Here is a 26,359-nt window from a genome sequence, read left to right as displayed (position 1 = left end):
CATGCAAATAACGATTAAAATATTTTCATAAGTTTGTTGTGGCTGTATTACGTTTATTTTATGTAAATAATAATTAAAATGTTTTCGTAAGAAACCTTAATGAATGTGAACTTGATTTGTAAGAGTACTTTGGGGTTGGACTGCTTGCCTTTCTTGGATTTCAGCGGTGAGGGTGGACGCAGCGATGTCCTCTGCTGGCGTCAGGTCATGTGTAGAGGCAGATCCACCTCCCGTTACATGGCGTGTCTGATTTATGCTGGCAAGCTTGGGATTCCCCCGTCTCTTGACATCATTGTAGCGCTTGTGGCACAACGTCCTGGGAATGCCAGCTGATGAGACAATTGTGGCTATTTCCTCTCACGCCTGTTTAACCTACGTTGATTTGGGTGAATTTCTCCCATCCCCATACAAAACAACTTCTCTGTCTTTGACTGCTCTTACAAGAACGTCGGACTCCTCGGCTGTGAACCGCTCCTGGCGTGCGCCTGGTAAATCCGTCATAATAATAGCAACCCGCCATGGAACTTGCGCACTTGCGTTTAAAGGTGTTGGATGTCGTTCTGATTGGTTTATTTGACGTTACGCCCAAACCACACCTATGAATAATAACCCTACTTCAGACCAACCCCTTATTGATTTGCGCCTGGTGCAAGACTTATTTCTCCTGCCGGGAAAATAACAACATGCCCAAGATCCACCCACAAAGTCACTTGCGCTTTGCACTTGCGTTTCAGATCGTTAAAATAGGGCCCTAAGAAACAATAGTCTTTGTGTGGAGGGGGGTATAGCTCTTTTAAGGCTTTAGCCCATATCTCCAGACATGTCATATTGGCAGGAATGACATCTCAATGTCGAACTGCCATTTTATGAGACTTTAGACTGTACTAACACCATACAGTCATCTATATAGATCCCCTGATCTCTCAATGAAGCAAGGGTTGAATCCATACATTCAGGTTTCCCCTCAGGAAGAATCCATTGTGTTATAAGGCTAGGAACGACAACTCAATGCAAATCTACCATTCCATAAGACTGAGCTAACACTAACCAGTCATCTAAGGGATCCCCTGAAGTCATATTAGAGCAAGGGTTGAATTCATACATATTGTGAACGTGCAAGGGAAACCGCTGATACAAAAAATAAAAAAAATTAGTTGTAAAAACACTGTCCGTAAAGGCTGGACTGAATCTTGAGGGGGACATACCCTGGCCCTCTTTAACCGGGAGATTTAAAAACTTTACCTGAGCTTTCGTGAGGTCCACCTTGGTGGAAAAACCCTTTATCTGGGGAGATAAACAGAAAACTGCATCCTGTACCCTTTCTCTATACTGAAAAGAGGCCATTGTTTATTTATTTTTTCCACTCGTATAGGACACATGATAAAGGAACCAGCCCCTCGAGGCTGGGTTAGTGTATGATGTGACTCATCTCTATATACACTGTTTTTTCAGCTGATTCATCAGTTCTAAAACCTTTATTGGTGCAGTCTGATGAACACACTTTTCAGAAATAAACATGTCCTGAAGCATTATAAACGGCAGGGTTAATGTAAAATTTCCCTGAGAACTGTCCATGAGAACAGACTTTGGCTGTCTCGAGAAGCCTCCCAAAACCCTGACAGACCTTCAAGATCTTAGTATAGCCTTACGATTCATGTATTTTCTCAAAAACATCCTGAGCGTGTTCCTCCCCCAAACACTGCATAGCTCGTGAGTGTCCCCGCCTGTTATGAAACTGGGACAGGGGAACACACACTACCTTAACTTATTTCTTAAACTAGTTCTGACTAAGACACAGTTTTGACAAATAATTTTAACACGGATTGCTCGCTGATTGACAGAAACCTGTAATGCGCTGTTCGGGCTCTGTTATATACCCAGTGTTGGGTAAGCTACTTTGAAACTGTAATTTACTAAGCTACAAGCTACTTATCAGTAAACATGCAGTTTTTAAATGAAGTATTTTATTATTAAGGGAAAACAAAATCCAAACCCACATGGCCCTGTGTGAAAAATGTTTTTGAGAGCAAACCTTTGGGTAAATACTCTGTGGAGCTACGGGACAAAAGTTGAACTTTTTTTTAGGTGTGTGTCCCATTATGTCTGGCATAAAAGTAACACAGCATTTTAGAAAAATAACATCATACCAACAGTAAAATATGGTGGTGGTAGTGTGATGGTCAGGGGCTGTTTTGCTGCTTCAGGACCTGGAAGACTTGCTGTGATAAATGTAAACATGAATTCTGCTATCTACCAAAAAATCTTAAAGGACAATCTGTTTGTGACCCCAAGCTGAAGCGAACTTTGGTTCTGCAGCAGGACAATGATCCAGAACACACCAGCAATTCCACCTCAGAATGGCCGAATAAAAACAAAATGAAGACTTTGAAGTGGCCTAGTCAAAGTCCTGACCTCAATCCTATTGAGATGCTGTGCCTTAAAAAGACGTTTCAATCTCAAAAACCCTCCAGTGTAGCTGAATTACAACAATTCTGCAAAAATGAGTGGACCAAAATTCATCCACAGCGCTGTAACAAACTCATGGCAAGTTAACACAAATGCTTGATTGTGGCCCAACAAGTGATTAGGTTTAGGGGGCGAGCACAGGGCCATGTGGGTTTGGATTTTGTTTTCCCTTCATAATAAAAACCTTCATTTAAAACTGTATGTTGTGTTTACTTGTGTTTTTGATTAATATTTATATTTGTTTTTATGATCTGAAACATTAAAGTGTGACAAACATGCAAAAACAAAATTCAAAATCTAGAAGGGGGTCAACACTTCTTCACACCACTGTAAACTGTGTTATGGTATAAAAGATTTTACAGAATTTAAAATTCTTACTCATTTATCTGATCATTTAAATACCAAAACACTTAAATCCTTTTTGGTATATTTAACTCACTTCAGTTTCTCCAGTTTGCAGTCTGAATGTTTCAGTAGATCACACAAGCGTTTTACTCCTAAGTTTTCAAGTGTATTCTGACTGAGGTTCAGCTCTCTCAGATGTGAAGGGTTTAAACACAGAGCTGCAATCAGTTTAACACAATGTTTCTCTGTAATACTGCAACCACACAACCTGGAGAGAGAGAGAGGGTGAAAAAAATCAAGTCTGGGGCAAACACTGCCGTAAATAAACATTCTGACATTGAGTTAAAAACTATTTATATGGACTAAAATTATGTTTTAAAAAAATCAATTGGGTTGTTGGTAACCAGGTCATGGGTTTAAAATGGGTTTAAATTTGTATTATGTGTTGACTGTTTGAGTATGTTTCTTACAAGATCTGGAACTGGACAACCTTATAATACCAAATAATAATATATTGATGTGATTATTTATATAACAAAGTACTAAATAAGTTCTAAAATTAAGTGGAAAATAAGGGACTACTGGGAAAACATGAGTGTTAAGAGGTATGCGAGTATGTCCATATACTGTGATCCTCATCATGTATGTTACGAACCCCAGTGTTTCCAGCTTGAATTGTTGATTTCCCAGTAGAAAACTGAGAAGTTGAACTTCAGTGTCTGATAGTTTATTTCCACTCAGGTCCAGCTGTCTCAGATGTGAAGGATTTGAACATAAAGCTAAGGTCAGAGCAGAAACACCTTCATCTTTTAAACCACACTGTCCTAAACTACATTGAGAAAAACAGGGAAAAAAATAAGGAGAGAACACTCTTTACTGTGTAAAGTTATAGCATAAAGCTGCAGCTTAGAGCTGAATAAAACACTAAATAAGTTACTGAGTATTAAAGGGATAGTTCACCCAAAAATAATAATTCTCTCAATATTTTTTTCACTCTCATGTTGTTACAAACCTGTATACATTTTTTTGTTCTGATGAACACGAATGAAGATAAATTTTGATAAATGAATGAAGTCAAACAGTTCATGAGCCCCATTCACTTCCATAGTATTGTTTTTCCTACTATGTGTGGTGAAAACCACTGTAGTCATTTGTACCAACTACGCCACCCATTTGAAAATAACTATACTTGAGTAATAAGAAAACAAAAAGAAATTATACCACAAATAAAAACCAATAAAGAAATAGAAACCAAAATAATTGATTACCATTAAAGTAAGAAAACAACAGCCCAATAAGGTTATGAAAAATAATAATAACATAAAAGAATAAAGATAATGCAAAAATTAATAATTAAATAAAAACACAGAAAATTACCCAAAAACAAAGAAACAATGCTTGTGACAGTCAGGTAATGACTACCCTGTCACATGCCACTTTTAGGTCAGTTACTCACACTACGTTGGGAATAATCACCATGCCCCCAGTCCAGACCACGGTCCAGCTGATCCTGCAGGTATTTAAATGCTGCAACAATAAACTGTTAGCATACAGGAGCATCGCAATGTTAATCAGCTGGTATGACCCACCGAGTGTCACCGCATACAGTGCCAACTGGAAATAACACGGAGCTCCAGAGAACAGAAATGTAGATTACGATGCCCAGATGAGCCAAGCGAAGCAGACAATGCAGAGCACAGATGACGTAGCACAAAGCAGCTGCAGTCGAGTAAAACAGAGCAAAAATGATGTAGAGCAAAGCAGCTGCTGTCGGGTAAAGCAGACAGTCAAGCCAACATCAAAGTGGTGTAAGCGATGCACATAGCGCATGAAAGCCACACAGCAAGTGAAAATCCCACTACAGCAACCCACTGTAATGTCCCTTGCACATTGACCTGTACATGAACTGCGACTCACGAGGCGCGGATGCAGAAGTGTAATAAGCACGTCTCCATGAACACAATGATTAAAGGCTTCCCAAAAAGCTCCTCAGTCCACTCTTGCCACTATCCACACGCAAATCCAGAAGTATGGCGTCTCGCTTCTGACACAGAACAAATGCACACACGTAACTGGAACCAAAATGATTTTATAGGCAGGAAAATGAGCATAATCAGAACATGCCCTAGACCAGGGCTATTCAATTAGTTTGTCGTGGGGGCCAGTTCATAAAAAGCATCTCAATTGAGGGGCCGGAGATAGAACAGTGATGATGACTACATTTTCTTACATTTAAACATACTAAATGTTATATTTTGAAACTGCATAAAAACAAAATCAGTGCATTGTGCAATAGGCGTTTTCTACAAACATGTATTTTTAAACTGCATTCAACAACATTAGTGCATTGTTAGATGTCAAAGTAGGCTTTTTCTACATCCAGACATGTTTATATGTTGTATTTTAAAATCGCATAACAACATAAGTGCATTGCAAGATGCCCAAGTAAGCTTTATTCTACATTTAAATGGGTAAATAAGAGCCATATCACACTCATTGAGAATTTAACTCATTTACTCACTTCAGTACACATAATAAAAAGATTATTATATGGAACATAATTGTTTTAAGCTATTTTTTGTCAAAGCTAATTATTACAGTAGCCCTATTTAAACTACAACAGCCATCTTAATAATTGGCAAACATAAGGCTAGCTTCTAATAAGACAGTATATGTTTATAGATTGCGCAAGAGCAGTAAATCAGGTGGATGTTTGTCAGCATGATACACATACAGTGGTGCAGGTGCTGGGCTGTGAGCGATGGGCGATTAACTGTTAGTCGTTTTAATTGCATTCTTGTGTGAGAACGATGACTCGCATAATATTTGAGCCTTTGTCTGCTTTGAATTTTGGAGAAACGGCAGGATCTTTTTGTCTAGTTCACAAAATCGTTTCAACGTGTTTCCTTTATTAATACATCTAACGTTAATGTCATTGTGGATAAGCATAAACATATCAGACAACAATTGTCGGAAAAGACAGTGTTGTTAAGCTGGAAATACAACAAATAAAGTTAAAACAACCATAGAGTCCGGTCTCTTAACTCACCACTGTCAGCTATCGCGTCTTGAGACGCGGGCGCGAGCGGGGTAGGCGATCGCGTTGAACTTGTGGACCAAAGCGCGAATATAAACACGTGACACAGCTGCTCGCACCAGTCATGTGACTCGCGCTCTGCAGCTCATGCTGTATGAAACAGACGCACGCGCATCAACTCGTAACTGTAGGGCCCGTTGTCTAACTTACTACATTTATTCTAGAGATCTCTTTTTTACAGACTACATAAAGGGCCGGATCAAATTACCTTGGGGGCCGGTTTTGGCCAGCGGGCCGCCAATTGAATAGCCCTGCCCTAGACCATACTGCTACATATGGAAGTGAATGGGGCCCACGAACGGTTTGGTTTCAAACATTCCTCAAAATATCTTCCTTAGTCTTCATCAGAACAAAGACATTTATACAGGTTTGTAACAACATGAGAGTGAGAAAATGACAGAATTTTCATTTTGGGGGTGAACTATCACTTTAAAGACGGATCAACTGCTCATGTTGCCCATTTTTACAGAAGTGACTGACACAAATCACAGTAAGATCTGAGGTGAAGTTTAAACATAATATACATTTTAAAAAAATATTAGCCCCTTTGTTAAATATGAGCAAAGAAAGCTGTGAAATTAAATCAACATTTCTCATTTTGAGCTTTAATTAAAACATTTAAAAAAAAAAAATCATAAAAATATGAAGTTTCATTTAAGTAATGGCTTTTAACCTATAATTTACAGCAATAAACATAAATTGCATGTTTTTGTCATTTGTACACTCATGACTACTTTGACGCTCTATATCTCAAAATTAGATTACGTGACTTTAGCCAGTGTTTCACTAGCTAAGTTTCCATTCACTTGTCAATCGAATTATCTAAAGTTCGGTAAAAAAAACGTATGCGAATAAAGCTGGTGAAAGTGTGTTTCCATCCAACGGCTTTAAAGCGAATAAAAACCTGTGCGTAATGACGTCACATGCTGGTTTGCGATCAAATTGGTATATCGAATTGATTTGAGACATTTGAAGGTGTTTCCATTCATTTTCACACTGAATCGCACAATATTCAAGCAAACATTTTCGAACAAAGTTTTGCTAGACAAATTTGCGCCATTTCACAAGTTATAAGTGCTTATGTGCCAGCTGAGCTGATAACGACATATCAAGCTATAATAATAAGAAAATGACGTTAATTGCTATGATGATGCAGATGCATGTAAATGCCCAACGACAACGGAGGCATTAACGTGAAATGATAGTCCAGATCAATTCTTAACGTAAATGAGAACGAAAAAATATCTTTAGAGTTGTTAATATTGGAAGCCAATGAAGCTACGAGGGTTCTTTGACCGAGGATCCATCTCATCAAGGTCGAATTTGCTTTTATTTTCCCTCCGGCACCGTTGCGAGATAACTCTCTTTTTTGAAACACGTATCGCTGTTTGAGCGCCTCATTTACTCCGGAGGACGTACCACGTCTTGTCATAACCATTGTTGGACATTTCCTTCGCCAGTTCCTGATAAATTATGGCATTTCTTAGATTTTTGCTATCTAAAATAGAGCTGTAATCGGGCCTGAAATGACCGGAGCCCGACAGAATGCAGCCCGAACCCGAAAGTACATTTAGATTGATAGCTTTTTAAAAGATCGAACCCGTTTACAGCCATACATTATTTAAATTTGCGCACACCCCAGGTGAAAAAAAAGTTGTATTTAATGTATTAAAAATATACTTAAAATTTAAGTAATATGTTTTTAGTACATTTGTATTCCCAACGTGCTTATTTAAAGTGTATTAAAAATATGTTAAATAGCTTTTAAATGTATTTCAAAAAAGTGTACTACAAGTACGTTGGTAATAAATATATGTTTAATTACACTTTTTAAAAGTATGCTAAACTCAAGCATACTTGTAATGTATTTCTAAAAAGTGCACTAGATGTAAGCTGGTAATAAATATATCTTTAATTACACTTTTTATAAGTATGCTAAACTCAAGCATACTTTTAATGTATTTCTAAAAAGTGCACTAGAGGTACGCTGGTAATAATTATATCTTTAATTACACTTTTAAAAAGTATGCTAAACTCATGCATACTTTTAATGTATTTCTAAAAAGTGCACTAGAGGTACACTGGTAATAAATATATCTTTAATTACACTTTTTATAAGTATGCTAAACTCAAGCATACTTTTAATGTATTTCTAAAAAGTGCACTAGAGGTACGCTGGTAATAATTATATCTTTAATTACACTTTTAAAAAGTATGCTAAACTCATGCATACTTTTAATGTATTTCTAAAAAGTGCACTAGAGGTACACTGGTAATAAATATATCTTTAATTACACTTTTTATAAGTATGCTAAACTCAAGCATACTTTTAATGTATTTCTAAAAAGTGCACTAGAGGTACGCTGGTAATAATTATATCTTTAATTACACTTTTAAAAAGTATGCTAAACTCATGCATACTTTTAATGTATTTCTAAAAAGTGCACTAGAGGTACACTGGTAATAAATATATCTTTAATTACACTTTTTATAAGTATGCTAAACTCAAGCATACTTTTAATGTATTTCTATAAAGTGCACTAGAGGTACGCTGGTAATAATTATATCTTTAATTACACTTTTAAAAAGTATGCTAAACTCATGCATACTTTTAATGTATTTCTAAAAAGTGCACTAGAGGTACACTGGTAATAAATATATCTTTAATTACACTTTTTATAATTATGCTAAACTCAAGCATACTTTTAATGTATTTCTATAAAGTGCACTAGAGGTACGCTGGTAATAATTATATCTTTAATTACACTTTTAAAAAGTATGCTAAACTCATGCATACTTTTAATGTATTTCTAAAAAGTGCATTAGAGGTACACTGGTAATAAATATATTTTTATTTACACTTTTTATAAGTATGCTAAACTCAAGCATACATTTAACGTATTTCTAAAAAGAGCACTAGAGGTACGCTGGGAAAAAATATATGTTTAATTACACATTTAAAAAAAAGTATGTTAAACACAAGCATACTTTTACAGAAGTTTTAGTGTATTTAGAAAAAAACATTTTTTTTAAACATGTACATTAATTTTAATAGGCTAACATTGCAATTTCAACATCATATCATTGAACTTGCATTATATATTGATTTTACAAAGTTAATCCACATAAATTTGTTAGTGTTTATATTCAAACAACACACGTGACGGACCTGACTAAACCTCATTGGTTCTTGGGATTCAGTACGTCACATTGGCTTGCTGATTCAGTTGTTCGATACACAACGTGCGTGATCGTTGGTAAATGTGGATTAAAAGTTGAAACTAAAACTGTTAAATTATATATAGTGATCATCAGAGGACTTGGCTGAAACAACGCGATTCACATGGATTACTTCGGCGATGTTTTTTATTGCTGTTGCGATTAACTTTTTGAAATGTGAGCAGTTTTTAAGTAGGTTATCAAGTGGATCTGACATCGAGGGGAAATATACGTTTCTTGGATTTCATTAAAGTACATCGGTTTTTGTTTGAAGATGAATGAGAGAACATGAGGGTAAGTTAAGTGATGACAGATTTTTGCTTTTTATTTTTAGTGAACTATTAAATAAGTAGAACATTTAGTATTACAGTTTGTCTTAATTTTAACCCAGCTTCTTAAAGCGTGTATGTTGTGTGGCTTTTGGAACACAACGTTACATTTTTTTTGTGAGTAAAGTTAGGCATTTCATTTCTCTTGTTGTATTTCAGAAATCATAACAGCCTGTCTTTTTTTAGCACAGCGGCATTCAAATTGACCAATCAGAGCCGAGAATATCTATGTCGAAGTAGAGATGAACAGATGAAGATACAGCCCGTAAAAATACTTATTCTTGGTGGTAAGTTTTTAGTTCTACAGTATTTGTATAACATTTAGATAACTTTAACGTTTTTCTAATGCTAATGTTTAAAGAGTAACTAAACCCTAAACCAACTTTTTTAGTTAATGATCTGTAAGAATGATGCTTTATTAGTGTAAGTTTTTTGACATTTGGATATAAAGTGTTTCAATACTACAATATATGTTGTAAAAACGTTTGAGTACTGCCCTCTTCAGGTTGAACGGTGGCTACTGGCAGGGCTCGAAATTGCGAATATTTTGCGACCGAAATTTAATCTGTGCGACCTTAAAATATATTTGGGAGCATTTCTGCGACTGCCCATTTTGTTGTGGTGCGACTTGATTTAGATTGTGATGCTGCGTGCTGCTGTCCCAGGTTCAATGTTCTCTCCAACGTTACATAACCAATCAAATTTCACCATTAAGTTCTTACGTTTAATGAAGACCGCAGATTGGCTAATATGAGCGTCAGACATTCCTTGTTGCCGTGCTACGTTGGTACGTGAAGCGCGAAAATAAGACGCACCGCGAGCATGACGAGAACAAGCCGACTACAGCCAATGTTACTACTGTAATTAATGCAGACGATCCGGATTCAAATGCGACTCCACCACCGGAAAATAAGACTTGACGTTAAACCTTTCAGAGAGAGTGGCTTAAAGATTTAGAGTGTCTCCGCTATGAAAATGGCTCGATGTAACTTACTTTGCTTACTGTAAATCCTGTAAAACGGCGTTGGTGGCGGAATCAAAACATTTTAAGCGCCAGACCTTGCTTAAACATGGTGAAAGTGCTAAAAACACTAGTAGTGTCATGACAAATATATTCATTATTGATGGAGACACCGACCTGTCTGTCAAAGAGTGTTTGATAGTGTATGTGCGCATGCGCTGGTGAATGGACATCCGACAAACATCCTTGTGGTCCATGTTGATGTGAAACACGACAATGTTGATGGTATGTTTTTATAAAAAAATATATTTTTTAAAACATATTTAGTAGTAATAGCATCCTGGTAATGCAGTTATCAATACCAATATTAGCCTTCTATATTAAGCCTTCTATATTAAGGTCACATTTGTAATGTCCCAATTAATCAGTGTTTTACGTGTTTGCTAGATTTTCTATTGTAATCTTAATCATGTTACCTGTAATTGGTAAATTATTATTGCTATACTATTTCAAAAGCAGTTGGGTATTAATTTAGGAATCTATGCAGTAAAAAAAATAAAATAGAAGACCAAATTTTAAATGCTGGCCATAGGATATGTAAAGCCTGGTGGTTGCATTTTATTTTAATAAAATAAATCTATTAACATATACATTGTAGTTGTGGTGCTTTTTAATTTTTGGATGGATGCGCCTAAATTTTGCTGGTGCTCCTAACTCTTTAAAGTTGTGAGCACCAGTGCTACCAAAAAAAAGTTAATTTTGAGCCCTGTACTGCAGTTGAATTTTCCTATTGGATGTTGGGTCCAAAAAAAAGATAATAAAGACGCTTTTAGATAATAAAAAAAAGACATTAATATATTAATAACGTGATTAGCCTTCTGGACGAATTGTAAAAAACAGCACAATGTAAGCACTGCTAGTACAGGCTAGTTGAATATATCTTAATGATTACAGAGATAAGACAACACATAAAACTTGCAACCTTTCTCAGTTTGCACATCTGGACAATTCTTCACACATCATAGGTTGTTAATTTGGGTTAATCCAGCAAACAAGTAATTTTAGCGATTCTGCTGTCACTCTGCTTTAAATCTCCCGCATCAGAAACTTAAGAGCAGCCTTGGGTCAATTGTGGAAGTTAAGCGTGCATAGAGTCCATTGGCATGACTTCTGATTTCCTTAAATCTCCTTAAACAGAGGTGAACTTTTCTTGTAAGCAAGACCACAATAGACATGTCAATGGAAAATGCCCTTGGTTAAAATAAAACACAATTATCAAAGTAAAGAATATCCTGTAATACACACAGGTTGCATTATATCAGTGTCAGTGAGTTAAGCCTCCTATAACCCTTTGTTCAATGTAACTTGTAGAGTGCCATGTAGCGACGGATCAAACGGACACTCATGTCAAGCTTGATGAGGACACAGTCAAAGCTTTAAAAGGTAAACTGAGAAGTTAACAAAATTCTAATGCATATGTTCATTAATTATTGGTTAATTTTGTATATATTCTGTTTCCTTTTCACAGACCTTGTGATTAAGTCTTCAGTGTCTGAATGGCAAGAAGAAGTGACCCTCCACTTAAACGTGACATTTAAACTGCTCTGTGTTTTGGTTCAGCCATTTGTAGGTTTATCTCGAGTAAGTTCAAATGCACTTCTGCATTTGTCCAGTAACTTTTTGTTTAGAGAATTACATCATTATGATTATATAATTATTCAATGGTTGCATATTCATAGTGTACTTTTCATATTGATGTATTAATGTTCCACAATTTGATAAAAGTAGCTCATTGCATTTCCCTGATCTTTGTTTTATATTGTAAAATCATTTCAATAGCAGTAAATACATACTTAGTTGTTTCTTTAACATTTAATTAGTTGTTAATGATGGAAGAAACTGGTTTGTATGTATGAATACAGAATAGGTATCATTTTAGAATGAGTTAAAAAATGTTTTGGTGGCAAACATGCAGGTAAAATAGTACATGTATAACATTCTAATAGTAAACTTGACTGTAATTCAAATGTCACATACAGTACATTAGAAATGATTTATTTTATGTACTGTATACAAATTTGTGGGCAATAAATTAATAGCTTTTGGTACCTTAAGGTTGTGAACTTAAAGTGTATTTTAGTGAACTTTTTCACCTGGGAATACATTTGGTATATTATTTTAACATACTACTAGTATATTTTAAAGTAGATTCGTAAATGTTTAAAGGTGGGTTCAAGTTGTAATTAAAGATATTTTTTAAATACAGACCTAGTATGTTAAAATTACATTTTAGTTCAACTTCATGGTGTCTCAAAAAAGCACAGTTGAGTACACTAAGATGGTTTTAAGTTCATCTTAAAAAGTACTTAATACTACTTTTTAGTATACTAAGTTCAAAATTAGTGTGTGAAAATAGAGCACTTTTAGTATAATGTGGAAAGTGTACTTAAATAGTGTATTTTAGTGAACTTGTTTCAACTGGGAATACATTTGGAATATTATTTTAACATACCATTAGTATACTTTAAAGTATATTTAAAATGCTTAAAAGTGGGTTCAAGTGTACTTCAAGTTATAATGAAATATATTTTTTTAAATACAGACATAGTATGTTAAAAATACATTTTAGTTCAACTTCATGGTGTCTCAAAATAGCACAGTTGAGTACACTAAGATGGTATTAAGTTCATCTTAAGAAGTACTAAATACTACTTTTTAGTATACTAAGTTCAAAATTAGTGTGCGAAAATAGAGCACTTTTAGTATAATATGGAAAGTGTACTTAAATAGTGTATTTTAGTGAACTTTTTTCACCTGGGAATACATTTGGAATATTATTTTAACATACCATTAGTATACTTTAAAGTATATTTAAAAATGCTTAAAGGTGGGTTCAAGTGTACTTCAAGTTATAATTAAATATTTTTTTTTTTAAATACAGACCTAGTATGTTAAAAATACATTTTAGTTCAACTTCATGGTGTCTCAAAATAGCACAGTTGAGTACACTAAGATGGTATTAAGTTCATCTTAAGAAGTACTAAATACTACTTTTTAGTATACTAAGTTCAAAATTAGTGTGCGAAAATAGAGCACTTTTAGTATATTGTGGAAAAGTGTACTAAGTGTACTTAAATAAAGTGTATTTTAGTGCACTTTTTTTTCACCTGGGACAAACAGCTTTTATCATGAATGAGTAATTTACACAGGTTTTAACATTATTTATTAATGACTAACTGGGCTACACGACACTTGGAAGTTGAAACAAAGAAAAAAAAGTCATCTGTAACATCGTCACATCTCGTTCTAAATAGGCATATGCAACATTATAGGCCAACATGCCAATAAAAACAATTATTTCTTAACGAATTAAATTAAGATAATACATTCTGAATAAGATGGTTATTTGGGAATAACGAAATTAAGATAAAGGTTCCGTGGTATTTGCTTCGGCACTTTCTTTACATTAATGCCAACATTAGTCTATATCCTCTGTCTAAATTATGTATTTAAGACTAAGTAATATTTAGTTATACATTAAAAAACCTTTACTCACCAAGATTAGGCTACATTTTTGTTGAGGAAATTATTAAATCCACTGTAAATGGCTTCAGCGTGGTCCTGCGCTTAGGCATTCAGCAGCAGCATTGAACTTGACCGCTCATTTAGCCTACCTTGCAAAGGCGGAGCACGAGCCCATGTAAAATGTTAGAAATGAAGCCCGAATCCGACCGAACCCGTTGGGTTCGGGAAAAGATCTTCAGCTCTAAAATAGCCGTTATTTTCTCTGGTAAATTAAATTTAAAATTAATCTCGTCTCGTCGTTTGTCCACTTACATCTGACTTTGTTGACACACGCCATGTGTGCCACCAGAGCGGAAATGACCTAAAACTTTTTCTTCTTTGCAACCATAAAAGGACCTAAACCTTAATCGCAAATCATTATTTATTCGGCAAATAACGTTTCCATCAGCGTTTATCGGATAAGCCATATATCGATCAAGATAAAATCCGATGAGATCGAACGTATTTCTTTTGAGTCGATATTCATGAAATTCAATCGAATTTTACTGTTTCCATAACGCATTTTTCATTCGATATCACTTAATTCGGATAAAAACATGTGGATGGAAACATGGCTACTGACGATGTCAGAAATGTACCTTAATAATAAATATGTACCTGAGTTTCTGCAGTCTACATTGTGGATTTGTCAACAGATCAGAGATCTTCTTCATTCCTATATATCCAAGTTTATTTCCACTCAGATCCAGATGCATTATATGTGAAGGATTTGAATTAAAACCCGACATCAGATCAGCACAACCTTCTACTGTTATACAGCTGTCAGTCAACCTAAAGAGAAAAAAACAAAAGAAACATCATTCAGTTTATTTCAGACACAACAAACATCTACACGAGCAGAAGAACAAACGTCTTTAATGATTCCAGTCCTCTTAATCTTCTTTATGTGAGTCTTCATCAGAATCAGCTGTCACACAATGTAAGATGTCATATAAGACAGTATTGTAATACTTACATGAGTGTGTTGAGTCTACAGTGTTTATCCTTCAGTAGATCACAGATCTGTTTCAGTCTTGTGTCGTTTAGTTTATGATCACTCAGATTCAGTTCTCTCTGGAGTAAAATATTTATACCAAGAGTTTCACTCAGATACTTGAAGACTTTAACTGCAGAAGAGCTTTTCAATAACCTGAAGAAAACAGAAAGTCAAATTCAATTAATGTATGATACTCAGAAAAAATTCAGTGTAGCAGAAAAAAAACTTTCATTATGTTTAATATGATTTAATATGTCCATATACTATTATCCTGCTTATGTTATATTTTCATTACAGCTCACCTGACTTTCTTGAGTGCACAGTTTTGATCTTGTATTAAATCATAGATGAGTTTAACTCCTGATTCTCCAGGATCATTTCCACTGAGATCCAGCTCAATCAAATGTGATGGGTTTGATCTCACAGCTCTAGACAAAGTTTCATAACCTTCTTCACCAATACTGCAGCATGAGAGTCTAGAGAAGAGAAGTCAAATAGTTTATTACAACATACATGTACAGTAACAGTTATGAACAGATTTTTATTTAAGAACTCTTTTAATTTAGGATTCGTCTTAAAAATTGTCTTGTCTTAAATTGTTTAATTTAAGACAATCTTAACAATTTAATTAATCCTCCTAACCTGTATATTTTAGCATCACGTAACCTGCATGTTGGTAGATGTCAGTATAAACAAGTACAGTACTACTGTGGGCGGCGAATGTAAGAAATAAATGATCTAAATGTTGTATTAATTAGTATTAAACAACAATAAACCTACAGTGTGGAGAAGCCTAGAGGCTGTTTCTACTATTAAGTTGGCTTCAAGCCTGTATTATTTATTATTATACAACAGTTCTTTCTGGTTCTCGAATCTGATTGGCTAAGAGGCGTGCAATATTCTACTGATAACGGCACAGTTCGCTGCTTACGCTCTTCTAGTGCAGGATTGTTAGTCACTCCAAAGATCAATTTAGTGACTATGGGAGCAAGAGCTTTTTGTGTTGCGGCTCCTAGGTTGTGGAACTCCCTTCCTCAAGATATTCGTCAAGCAACCACCCTTCTCTCCTTCAACTCTCCTAAAAACACATTATTTCTTTGAATATTATTATTCTGCTTATAGTCTATAATACTTTTTTTCTCCCTCTGTCCTTTACATTATTCTTGTAAGTGACTGCTAATATTGTTGACTTTCATGTTTGTATATGATTATCCTGTACTATCCTTGTAAAGCGACCTTGGGTGTTGAAAGGCGCTATATAAATAAATTATATATATAAAGTGTTACTGTATATTTATTTTATGCATTTGAACAAATTCTGACAAAAACAAACCCAAAACAGCTCTAAAATGCCCCAAAAGGACTCATGTAATGCCATTCTTCATCTTCACTGTCTAACGTTTGAAACGTGTATCAGGTACAAGTCGCTACTACTTACTTACAAAACTTTCACTGGGATCACACCGGCATACTTTCACAACTTTATAAATACCGAACCTTATGTTCAGCAAATAAGCGCCACCTTGTGTTAACTTCACAAAGGGGCACTAAATCACATTTTCGCTCATTTAAAAAACATTTAAAGACCCATCTCTTACAAAAATACTTGACATAGATATTGACCGCATCTCTCCCTTTTCAGTAAAAAAACAACAACTTTTTAACAGACATTGTTTGGGAATAGTGAAAACGTGTATCTTGTTATAAGCATCTTTTGTACTATTTCCTCCCTATGAAACATCACTTTTATTGTTTCCTAACCTAAGTTGTTTTGGATGAAAGCGTTTGCTGCCTAAATGTAAATATAAAACTAGTTTTTATATTCACGAGTAGAGTGGAATATGTGATAAATTTATGTGTTTTTTTTAGTTTTTCTCGTTTTGTAAACAAAAAAAACAAAAAGAAATTATCTAAAAGTACACGGATCAAAATCTTATGCTACAGCTTACCTCAGTATTTCAAGTCCACATTTAACATTCATCAGTCCATCAGAGAGCAGCTTAACACCTGAATCCTGTAGATTATTATGGCTCAAATTAAGCTCCTTTAAACTGATGGAGTCTGAACTGAGAACTGTAGATAGAGCTGAACAACTTTCTTCTGTCAGCTTACAGCTACTGAGCCTGAAAATCAACAACATATAAATATAACTGTGGTATTATATATGCCAAATAGAGATACAGAAGGTCAGCAGATTAACATGAATTACACACATTTTTTTTATAAATATAAATTAATTTAAAAGCAGCATGCATTCAGCTCTAACATCACCGGTCCTTGTATCTTTGTGCAGTATCCTTTGTACAGTGCTTTAACCAGGGCCAGTGCTACCTATAGGCAGAGATGGCAAAGGCCTAGAACCTCAGGCTTGGAGGTGGGGCTCCATAAGTGCTAAATCTATCTGTGCTAGATTTAGCAAAAAAAAATCTATGTGTGCTAACAATAGACAAAGCTATATGGTGATCCCAAAAGCGGCTATCACATCCGTTGTATCCTGCTTAGCAAAACCAACATGCAAAGACAGTGCAGCACATGATGCAGGTATTTTGAAATAATTGTAATGCATTGTAAAAATAAACTTGGCTTTGTTCTGTGTATCAACATCATTTCAGGACAGATCAAACTTAAGCTCTGACTCTGTTTAGACACTTTGAATGTGTCTGCATGCGCTCACTATTAAAATAATCAAGTTAGAAAAATGTGTATTTAAATTCAAACACCAAACAAAATTGGAGTTATTAAAGTACCTAAAGTAAACTGTCTGTATATCTTGTAAGTCATCTACACCAGGGATTCTCAACCATCATAATAGAGACTAGATGCCCTATTGACCGCTGGGGAATGAGAAATACGGCCGCCATCTTAAACCGGTTGTACTCGTAGTTTCGTTGCGTGGCAGCAGATAAGATGCCAGAGCACTGTAGAGCACTTTCCTGTTCATATCGGCGGACCATCGCAAATAGAGCCCGGGGAATTATTTTCACAAGTAAGTTTAACTATTGGTTGTATTTTGTGAATATAATATTACCAGACAATTGAGAAAGAGCCAGGATTATTGATATTACTGTACTTAAATCGTAGCCAGCTAATGTTCGCTAGGCTATGTTTACTGCAGCAGCCGGTGTTCACCCTGCAGAGAGAGGTGGGGTAAAGTAAAGTAATAATTACAAGAGATTCTCTGTTGTGAGTATTCTGTATGGCGCTATATAAATGTGTATTATTATTATTATTATTATAAGGTGCTGTGTAGCTGCGTGAATCGCCGAGCTTTAACAAGCTAAGATGTCAACAGTCAGGCACGTTGTGTGGGATGATCTGCCTTATAACAATAATTAAAATTAAAACATGTATGTATTATACTGTTCTGTATTTTCAGATATGAAATGAATATTTAGTTCACTAGCTCTAGGACAGTTTGCAGTATTTTAGTATATCATTATATAATGCAAATGTGCAAGAAATTTTTTTTTTCTGCTGTCATTATTTCCATAATAAGCATGTTAACAATGTTCATGTTAAGTATAATAAACATGATACTTAAATATTTTTAAATACATATTGCACATGCGCAGCTCATTACACTCGGCACTATGACTGACCGCAGAAAACGTTCAAAAGTTTGGTTCAACTTTGTAAAAAAAGACTGTAGTATTACCAAATGCATTACATGTGTAAAGGAAATTTCGTTTAAGGGAGGCAAAACCTCTAATATTTTGAACATTTGCTTCAAAACTGCGTTAATCGAAGGAATTTACCATGTTTAACTCAGCCGCGAGTCCACAGCGCACCAGATACAGCTAATATTAGAAATAGCAGCATCTCACACTCAGGTACAAAACACAGATTCACCTTCAAATAAAAGCTCCATACTTCTGGATAAACTGAAATAAACTGGATAATCACTTTTGTTTACTTTTTTTTATCGTGATTGCTATAAAAAAATTACAGCTATAAAATAATATAGTTTATTTTAAATGCTATCAATTTGTATCATTCATTCTGGCACTTTATAAAAATGTGGTATTTTATTAATAAAAAAACTTTTGTTAATGGACAGGCCATAGCTTTAAACAACTCTATATTAATGATTCAGCAAAAACCTAGTTGCTACTTGTTGCTATCTATGTATTCAGTATTTTTATTTTTAGAAAATCTGTTTACTGTAGCCATGAAGGGAATCTCTCAAATTAAAACGATACCCAACCCTACTGGGGACTGTGGGCGGAGTTTAGTCAAAAATTGTTTTATTGACGTCATTCAACCGGGAAGTAGAGGGCTGTAGTCCAAATTGGCCCTTCGCTGTAGGCTTTGAAAGGTGAATTCTGTTAAAGAAAATATATGGCCTAGCAGTGAACTTTGAGCTTTATCATTTTACAGCTTTTATTTATGCTATTATAGCAACATTACACACTAACTAAAGTTTGAAAAACGGGATCATGATAAACAGGACTTTTAAACAATCACAGTTATATAAACTACATTGACATTCAAATAGGTGTCTTAAAAAGGTTTGATTATAAATATAGGCCTATATAAAATAAAGTGTAAACAGAAGCCCAGACAAATAAAATTCTCTCTCACTTGTTACTTGTTGTGTTAATATTTTAAAGCTGTGATCACCTGACAGTCTTAAGTGCACATTTCGGATCTTGTATTAAATCATAGATGTGTTTGACTCCTGATTCTCCAGGATCATTTCCACTGAGATCCAGCTCTGTCAGATGTGATGGGTTTGATCTCACAGCTTTAGACAAAGCAACATAACCTTCTTCTCCAATACTACAGCATGAGAGTCTAGAAATAAATAATAAAACTAATAAAACTCTTGATTATTTATTTATTGGTTTACTTTTCATTCCAAAATTAAGATTTTAAAACTGGAATCAAAACTGTTAAGTATGAATATTAATTAATATATATACATTATAATATATTAGTTAATATTTCCAATTCTACTTTAAAATTGACAATATTAAACCTCAACCACAAAGTATATTAAACATTAACTATTTAATGATTTCGTTAAATTAGAAAAAACATACATCAATATAAATATGTACCTGAGTTTCTGCAGTCTACATTGTGGATTTGTCAACAGATCAGAGATCTTCTTCATTCCTATATCTCCAAGTTTATTTCCACTCAGATCCAGATGTATTATATGTGAAGGATTTGAATTAAAACCCGACATCAGATCAGCACAACCTTCTACTGTTATACAGCTGTCAGTCAACCTAAAGAGAAAAAAACAAAAGAAACATCATTCAGTTTATTTCAGACACAACAAACATCTACACGAGCAGAAGAACAAACGTCTTTAATGATCCCAGTCCTCTTAATCTTTTTTATGCGAGTCTTCATGAGAATCAGATGTCACGCAATGTTAGATGAAATCTAAAAGAGTATTGTAATCCTCACATGAGTGTGTTGAGTCTACAGTGTTTATCCTTCAGTAGATCACAGATCTGTTTCAGTCTTGTGTTGTTTAGTTTATGATCACTCAGATTCAGTTCTCTCTGGAGTAAAATATTTATACCAAGAGTTTCACTCAGATACTTGAAGACTTCAGCTGCTGAAGAGCTTTTCAATAACCTGAAGAAAACAGAAAGTCAAATTTAATTAAACTTGATGTGTAAGAAAAACACAAATCTTAATAAATATTGTAAATACTGAAGTGCTGTTAAAAACAATTTTACTATATTTACTTTCATAAAGGGTTTGTTCAATAAATGTTTTGTCATTATTTACTCACTATGTTGTTAAAATCAAGAAAGACACCTTAGAAGGTGTTTTCTGGTTCCAATTCGAGTAGATGGAGATCGTCATTGTAATGCAGAATCGCACAATGTTTGAGCATGTTGAGTAACTACACATGCAGCTATAATCTAACATACTGGTATATTAGTGCCAACTGTGCAAGAATTTGCGTGTATTTGCTGGTGTCACTACAGTGAGTGACCTGGGTCACCATTAGCAGCCAATAGAGCACACTCTGCTAGACAAAGTCAAAGTACTTACATCATTCAAAAGCATTTAAAGGATAAGTTGGGTATTTTAGACTTAAAGCCCTGTTTTCAGATTGTTTATGATGAAATAGAACGGTTTTGACTGAAATTCCGACATATGATGCTTTCCCGAGAATTTTCGATTGTTTCTTGTACACTGAAAAAAATGATTTATTGAATTTAATAAAAAATTTTAAGGTAAGTGGTTGCAATCAATTTATTTAAGCTACATTTAAACAAAAAAGATTAGTAACGTAAAATAAAATATACAACTTTTGTTTAAATGTAGCTTAAATAAATTGATTGTAACCACTTACCTTAAAATTTTTTATTAAATTCAATGAATAATTTTTTTCAGTGTATCACCTCCCACCTCTACAATGGCTCTATAGGTGCACTGGAACAATCCTTCCTAAAATGCATTAAACTTTCGTTCGATTTTTGTGTGAGCATATCAGTGAACACCCCTGACCACTCGGGTGAGTTTCACGTCTTTGTAAACGAAACTTTAAAGCATTTTAGGTAGGTTTGTTCCAGTGCAACTGTACACCAATTGTACAGGTGAGGGCTGATACAACAAACACCCAAAAATTCTCGGGCCAGCAGCATATGTCGAAAGTTCAGTCAAAACCGTTCTATTTCATCATAAACAATCTGAAAACAGGGCTTTATGTGTAAAATACCCAACTTGTCCTTTAATGTGTTCTGTAAGAAACGTTCATATCGGCTGCATATCTGCCACTTATACTCCGATACAGATATATCTGTGACCGGCTCATATCAGCCAATAAAATCGTCAAAACTATAAATCGGTCAGGTTCTAGCAATAAACCAATGAGAGTTTCAGCTCTCAGCCCCTTTAAAAGCCAGTTGCCCTCGCACCATGCCTATTTAGATGGTGGAATTTGTTAACTGGAAAACTAAATGGAGGAAGAAGACCACCAGTGTAAGATTGATATTAAAAAATTGTGTTGTTTTCATTTGTGTTGATTTTTTTTATAATAATGTTTACAATGCACATAGTGTTTTAATTGGAACATACTGAAATACATCACTTCTGGTCAGCGTGCTAGTGTAGTCGCACAAGTTTATTTTTTATGCATCCAAAGCTTAAATTGGATCCGATTATTATGCACCCGCAGATGGTTGGCACAGCCTAGTTCCTGACTCTCTTTCCAGTTTATCGGCCATCATTTGTCATGCACAGTGGAAAATTAAAAGTAACCACACTGATTTTAAATTAGACAAAAATTACCATTTCATTAATTTAACATATTTAATATTGGGGGCATCAAAGTTATTTGAAATATTAGTTTTACGTAATAAGTAACGCAATAGTTACTTTCCCTGGTAACTAATTACTTTAGTAATGATGTAATGCAGTTACTAACGTAGTTACAATTTGTGAGAAAAACTAGTAACTACAACTAATTTATTTTTTAAAGTGACGTTCCCAATACTGCATGTCAGATTGGATTGGAAGAGGCCACCCCTACTGATGTCATTGACACAATGCCAAGTGCACAATAGAAAGCGAACTTCTGAAATTTGGTACTTGAAAATTGGTGTTTAAAAGTTTTGGTGTACACAACCCCTTATAATAGTAGTAAGGCCATGTGTACACAGAGTATCCTTACAATTTTGGCTGCACTATTTTTGTCCGCTTCTAAAATTTCTCTTGAGAAATGTTATGTTTATTTTCCCCTCTGTAAGCTTAAATGTATGCCTATGATTGAGTCATTATAATACCTTTATTTGATATGATTTATTCAGAGAAAAGAAACAAATTATATGTACTCACATTATTGTACTTAAGTAGTTTTTTTTTGTGTACTTCTTAAAGTAGTTTTTAAAATCAATTTAATTCTTATAAAAGAAACTTCTCAGTTACTTGAAGCGAGTGTTTCATGACCGTGAAACCATGGCAGCCCTCGGCAGTGGTGCAAAGGCGGACAAGGGTCCGCCTGTGCTATAAACAATAGCACAGAACAGCTGGCTAAATGGGTATCCGTACATGTTAAAGTAACACAAACAGTTATTTAAACGATACCAGTGCTTTAAGTGGGCCGGAACGCCCGGTACTCAGTACCACCACTTCCAAAAATAGCTTGAGCGTACCACAACCTCTCCGTGCGCCCAGAACGTGCTTTTATCATACCCGAACGCTCATTTGCACATCTGTTTAAAAATCGGAGGTTTCATTTAATCCTTTGGCTAGACTGCGGCTTTTCAGAGCGCCCTTAGTGTACGCCTCCTAATACGTCCCACCGAGAGCAGAGACTACATTACCCATACACGGTTAAAATGAAAATACAATGAACACTTAATATGCCCTCCTTGTTTTAGACTCTGAGTAGTAAAAGAACAAGGTCAGAATCAGAGGACTCGCTGGCTGACATCCCACCAAGCCAGAATGATAGCTGCAGGTCAGACGCAAGCCTTGTAGGTACGTGATAATCTCCGCTGTCGCGGCTGTCAGTTTGGTTCCCCTCGACGCAACTTCAGATTTCCTCAGGCGATGTGCAGAAAACATTCTTGAAATTGTAATATACATTTAGTTTAATTGCTAAACTACAAGTGAACAAAATTTCAATGAATTTGAACGACGTGCACAGTAGTTTTACCACCTGCAAAATGGAAAACAATGGGACAAAATAAATGACTTTTGAGTTTCAAATGGCCAGTATTTTGTTATTCTTGAACCCATAGACATGGTCTTGGTTTCATTTTAAAGTTTTTTTTCAAGCTCTTTCTATCTGAACAACTAGTTTTAGCATTTAACCATGCTGAAAATTTTACTCACGTATCTACCTTTTGCACATTTTATTTATGTTCAGTAGCTATTTCTAGATCGAGCAAATCCACAAACTTAAATTTTTTATATTTTTTACAAGGTCGTCTGTTGACTGCTGAATATAAAACCCCTTCAATAGGAGTCGAGTCAGCAAAAAAAAAAAAAATATATAGAGTATCGGCACCTCTTTTGGGCCACTTAAAGCACTGCACGATACACAATAGCATACAGAACATACCTGGGAGGCTGAATATGCTAAATTAACACGACAAGCCAAATCAAGTTTAAAAAGGTTCCGAAATTCTTTCCACATCACTGAATCCATTGAATTACATAAATACAGGAGCAGCATAGAGCAGACTCTCGCGGCTGTAGACAGTAATGGTTTCTCTTGGTTTACATGAAATAATTTTGACATATAAGTCACACCTGACTATAAGTTACAGGACCCGCCAAAACTATGAAAAAAGTGCAACTTATAGTCCAGAAAATATGGATAAGTTAAAATAACTTACTTTTTACTTCAGTAGATTTTTAAACCAGTAAATTAAAAGTATCATTAAAAGTAATGTTATGGTACTTGAGTCAAATATTGTATCACTCTTTCCACCTTTGGATTTATTTTGTATCGTTTCAACATGACTCACCTGACTTTCTTCAATGCACAGTCTTGATCTTGTATTAAATCATAGATGTATTTAACTCCAGATTCTCCAGGATCATTTCCACTGAGATCCAGCTCTGTCAGATGTGATGGGTTTGATCTCACAGCTTTAGACAAAGCAACATAACCTTCTTCTCCAATACTACAGTCTGAGAGTCTAGATAACAAAACAATAATCATTTATTATAATCTATCAAATAAATTTCCTTCATATTCTGGTAAGTGAAAATAACATTTCCCCTTCGAGGAACTCGAGCTGCGTCGCCATAGCAACGACTGAACTGAAGCACGTGTAACACATAATCAATAATTTGATGATTGGATATAGGCTGGATGCCATGCGGACCAGGGGTATAAGAAGGCATCCCACACAAACACACTCGCTTTTAGTGCATCAGCAAGTGACTGCGTGTACATTTGCATAAATCTGAAGTATGTTTAAGAAGTTCAAGTATGTGTATCTCCCTGTCGGCTCGATATCACAGACAAGGATACACATGTATGTGTGTCTTATGCGGCTTTCACATGGGAAGCGGTGTGCGCTGCGCTCGCCGCTTGTGCTCTGCTGGCCAGATCTGAGTCTAAGCAGCTCATCCTCCATTTTGTTTGGACGCCCCGTTTCTATTGGCCGCGCGGGTAATCGTCACATAGCGCAGTGCAAAAGTTAAACTATTTTGAACTTTGACCGCGGCGTGAGCGCAAGCTGCGCTCGCTGCGCCCGAGCTTTGCTCGCCGCAACAACAAACCGCCCTTGCGCGGCGCAAGCCATTGAAATGAATGGGTTTCATAGCGCATAGGCCTGTCGCGATAAACGATAAATCGATTAATCGCACGGTAAATAAAATGAGCTCGATCATTTTTTTAGGCCGCGATAATTCACATTTGCATGCTTGTTTGTTTTCCTTGTGTCTCTCTCTCTCTCTCTACCAAAGAGACTGGATGACCGCTCCGTGCAACGAGTGACAAGGAGTGAACCCTCGTCAGTCATTTGTCAGTCGCATGATCTGTGTGGGGAGGGGGGACTCCTGGCGTAGCCTATCACAGTAGGAGTACTGAGGAGGATGAGAGCCGCGTGAGAAGTGTAGCAGGAGAAAACACTAGTTAAGACGAGAGTTGGAGAAAAAGATGGATTTACTAGAGGCTGTTTACACTTGTCATTAACATGCGTTTTTATCGATCGGATCACAATGTTTTACGTCTTTTCTGACTTTTCTGACACAAGGTGAACAGTGCTATTTTAGCCTTTCATTGATAAACTAAAGCGGGTGATCTCCGCAGTTTCATTTTGCAAGCGTGTGAAAGTTGCGCGATCTTATTTCATCAATTGCGCTGAAAATTCAGAGAAAGCTCTAACATATAAACGTACAAAATACTGTGCAGCATGTATACTTGCTAAACAAGCAGCGGACTCCGACATAATATTAGTTTGCGTCCATATAAACTCATAATTACTCCCGCTGGCGTTCAAATGACAGCGGAGAGACTCGCCCACCGTCTCGACAGACCACCCCTCACAGTATTCAGCACACAAGCGGTCGAAAGTGGACAAAAGAGACGGATTTAAATACCAGGTGTAAATGTGATATGTCTCTCTCGTCCACTTGTGATCTGATCAAAAACACATCTTGATACCAAGTGTAAACAGCCAAGTTTCAAAACCAAACGCTACAGCTGCAGTGTGGGAGTACTTTGGATTTAAACCTAATGACCGAGGTGAACCACTAAACCTGAACGAGCCGTTATGTCGCATTTGTGGTAATAACGTAGCACTTAAAAGTGGCAACACGACAAACATGCATATGCACCTAAAACGCAATCATCCTGTTATTTTGTTCATTTCTTGTGGATATTTAAAATGTCTTCCAGTTCCAGTATTACTTATTGTTTAGAAATAAAAGTTTATAGATCTTTGAAAAGG

At 35.5% G+C, this 26,359-nt stretch overlaps 1 protein-coding gene and 1 long non-coding RNA gene across 12 annotated transcripts in view; one reads left to right on the top strand and one right to left on the bottom strand.

Moving 5' to 3' along the window:
• The window catches only part of LOC135721124 (uncharacterized), a 126,139-nt gene that overhangs the window by 54,777 nt on the left and 45,003 nt on the right, over positions 1 to 26,359 (bottom strand). For 10 of the 11 annotated variants that reach the window (XR_012335915.1, XM_065243283.2, XM_065243287.2 and 7 more), the window contains 10 exons: positions 24,425 to 24,598; positions 20,397 to 20,570; positions 20,039 to 20,212; positions 19,599 to 19,772; positions 16,928 to 17,101; positions 15,281 to 15,454; positions 14,958 to 15,131; positions 14,600 to 14,773; positions 3,467 to 3,640; positions 2,906 to 3,079 (listed from right to left, as the gene is read on the bottom strand). Coding sequence is in view for 10 of the 11 variants with exons in the window: in XM_065243283.2 (XP_065099355.1) it covers positions 2,906 to 3,079; positions 3,467 to 3,640; positions 14,600 to 14,773; positions 14,958 to 15,131; positions 15,281 to 15,454; positions 16,928 to 17,101; positions 19,599 to 19,772; positions 20,039 to 20,212; positions 20,397 to 20,570; positions 24,425 to 24,598 (1,740 nt within the window). In the remaining variant the exon portion in view is untranslated. The remainder of the gene's footprint in view (positions 1 to 2,905; positions 3,080 to 3,466; positions 3,641 to 14,599; positions 14,774 to 14,957; positions 15,132 to 15,280; positions 15,455 to 16,927; positions 17,102 to 19,598; positions 19,773 to 20,038; positions 20,213 to 20,396; positions 20,571 to 24,424; positions 24,599 to 26,359) is intronic. The other variant, XM_073813454.1, reaches the window with a different exon arrangement.
• Positions 8,970 to 12,285, top strand: LOC141281576 (uncharacterized). Its single transcript, XR_012335916.1, has 4 exons — positions 8,970 to 9,421; positions 9,643 to 9,743; positions 11,789 to 11,860; positions 11,946 to 12,285. It is a non-coding gene; the product is annotated as an uncharacterized lncRNA (long non-coding RNA).

Source organism: Paramisgurnus dabryanus, chromosome 24 (genome assembly GCF_030506205.2).
Source record: "Paramisgurnus dabryanus chromosome 24, PD_genome_1.1, whole genome shotgun sequence".
NCBI lineage: Eukaryota > Metazoa > Chordata > Actinopteri > Cypriniformes > Cobitidae > Paramisgurnus > Paramisgurnus dabryanus.
The sequence above is the reverse complement of the archived record's forward strand: the minus strand, read 5'-3'. Positions and strand labels throughout refer to the sequence as shown.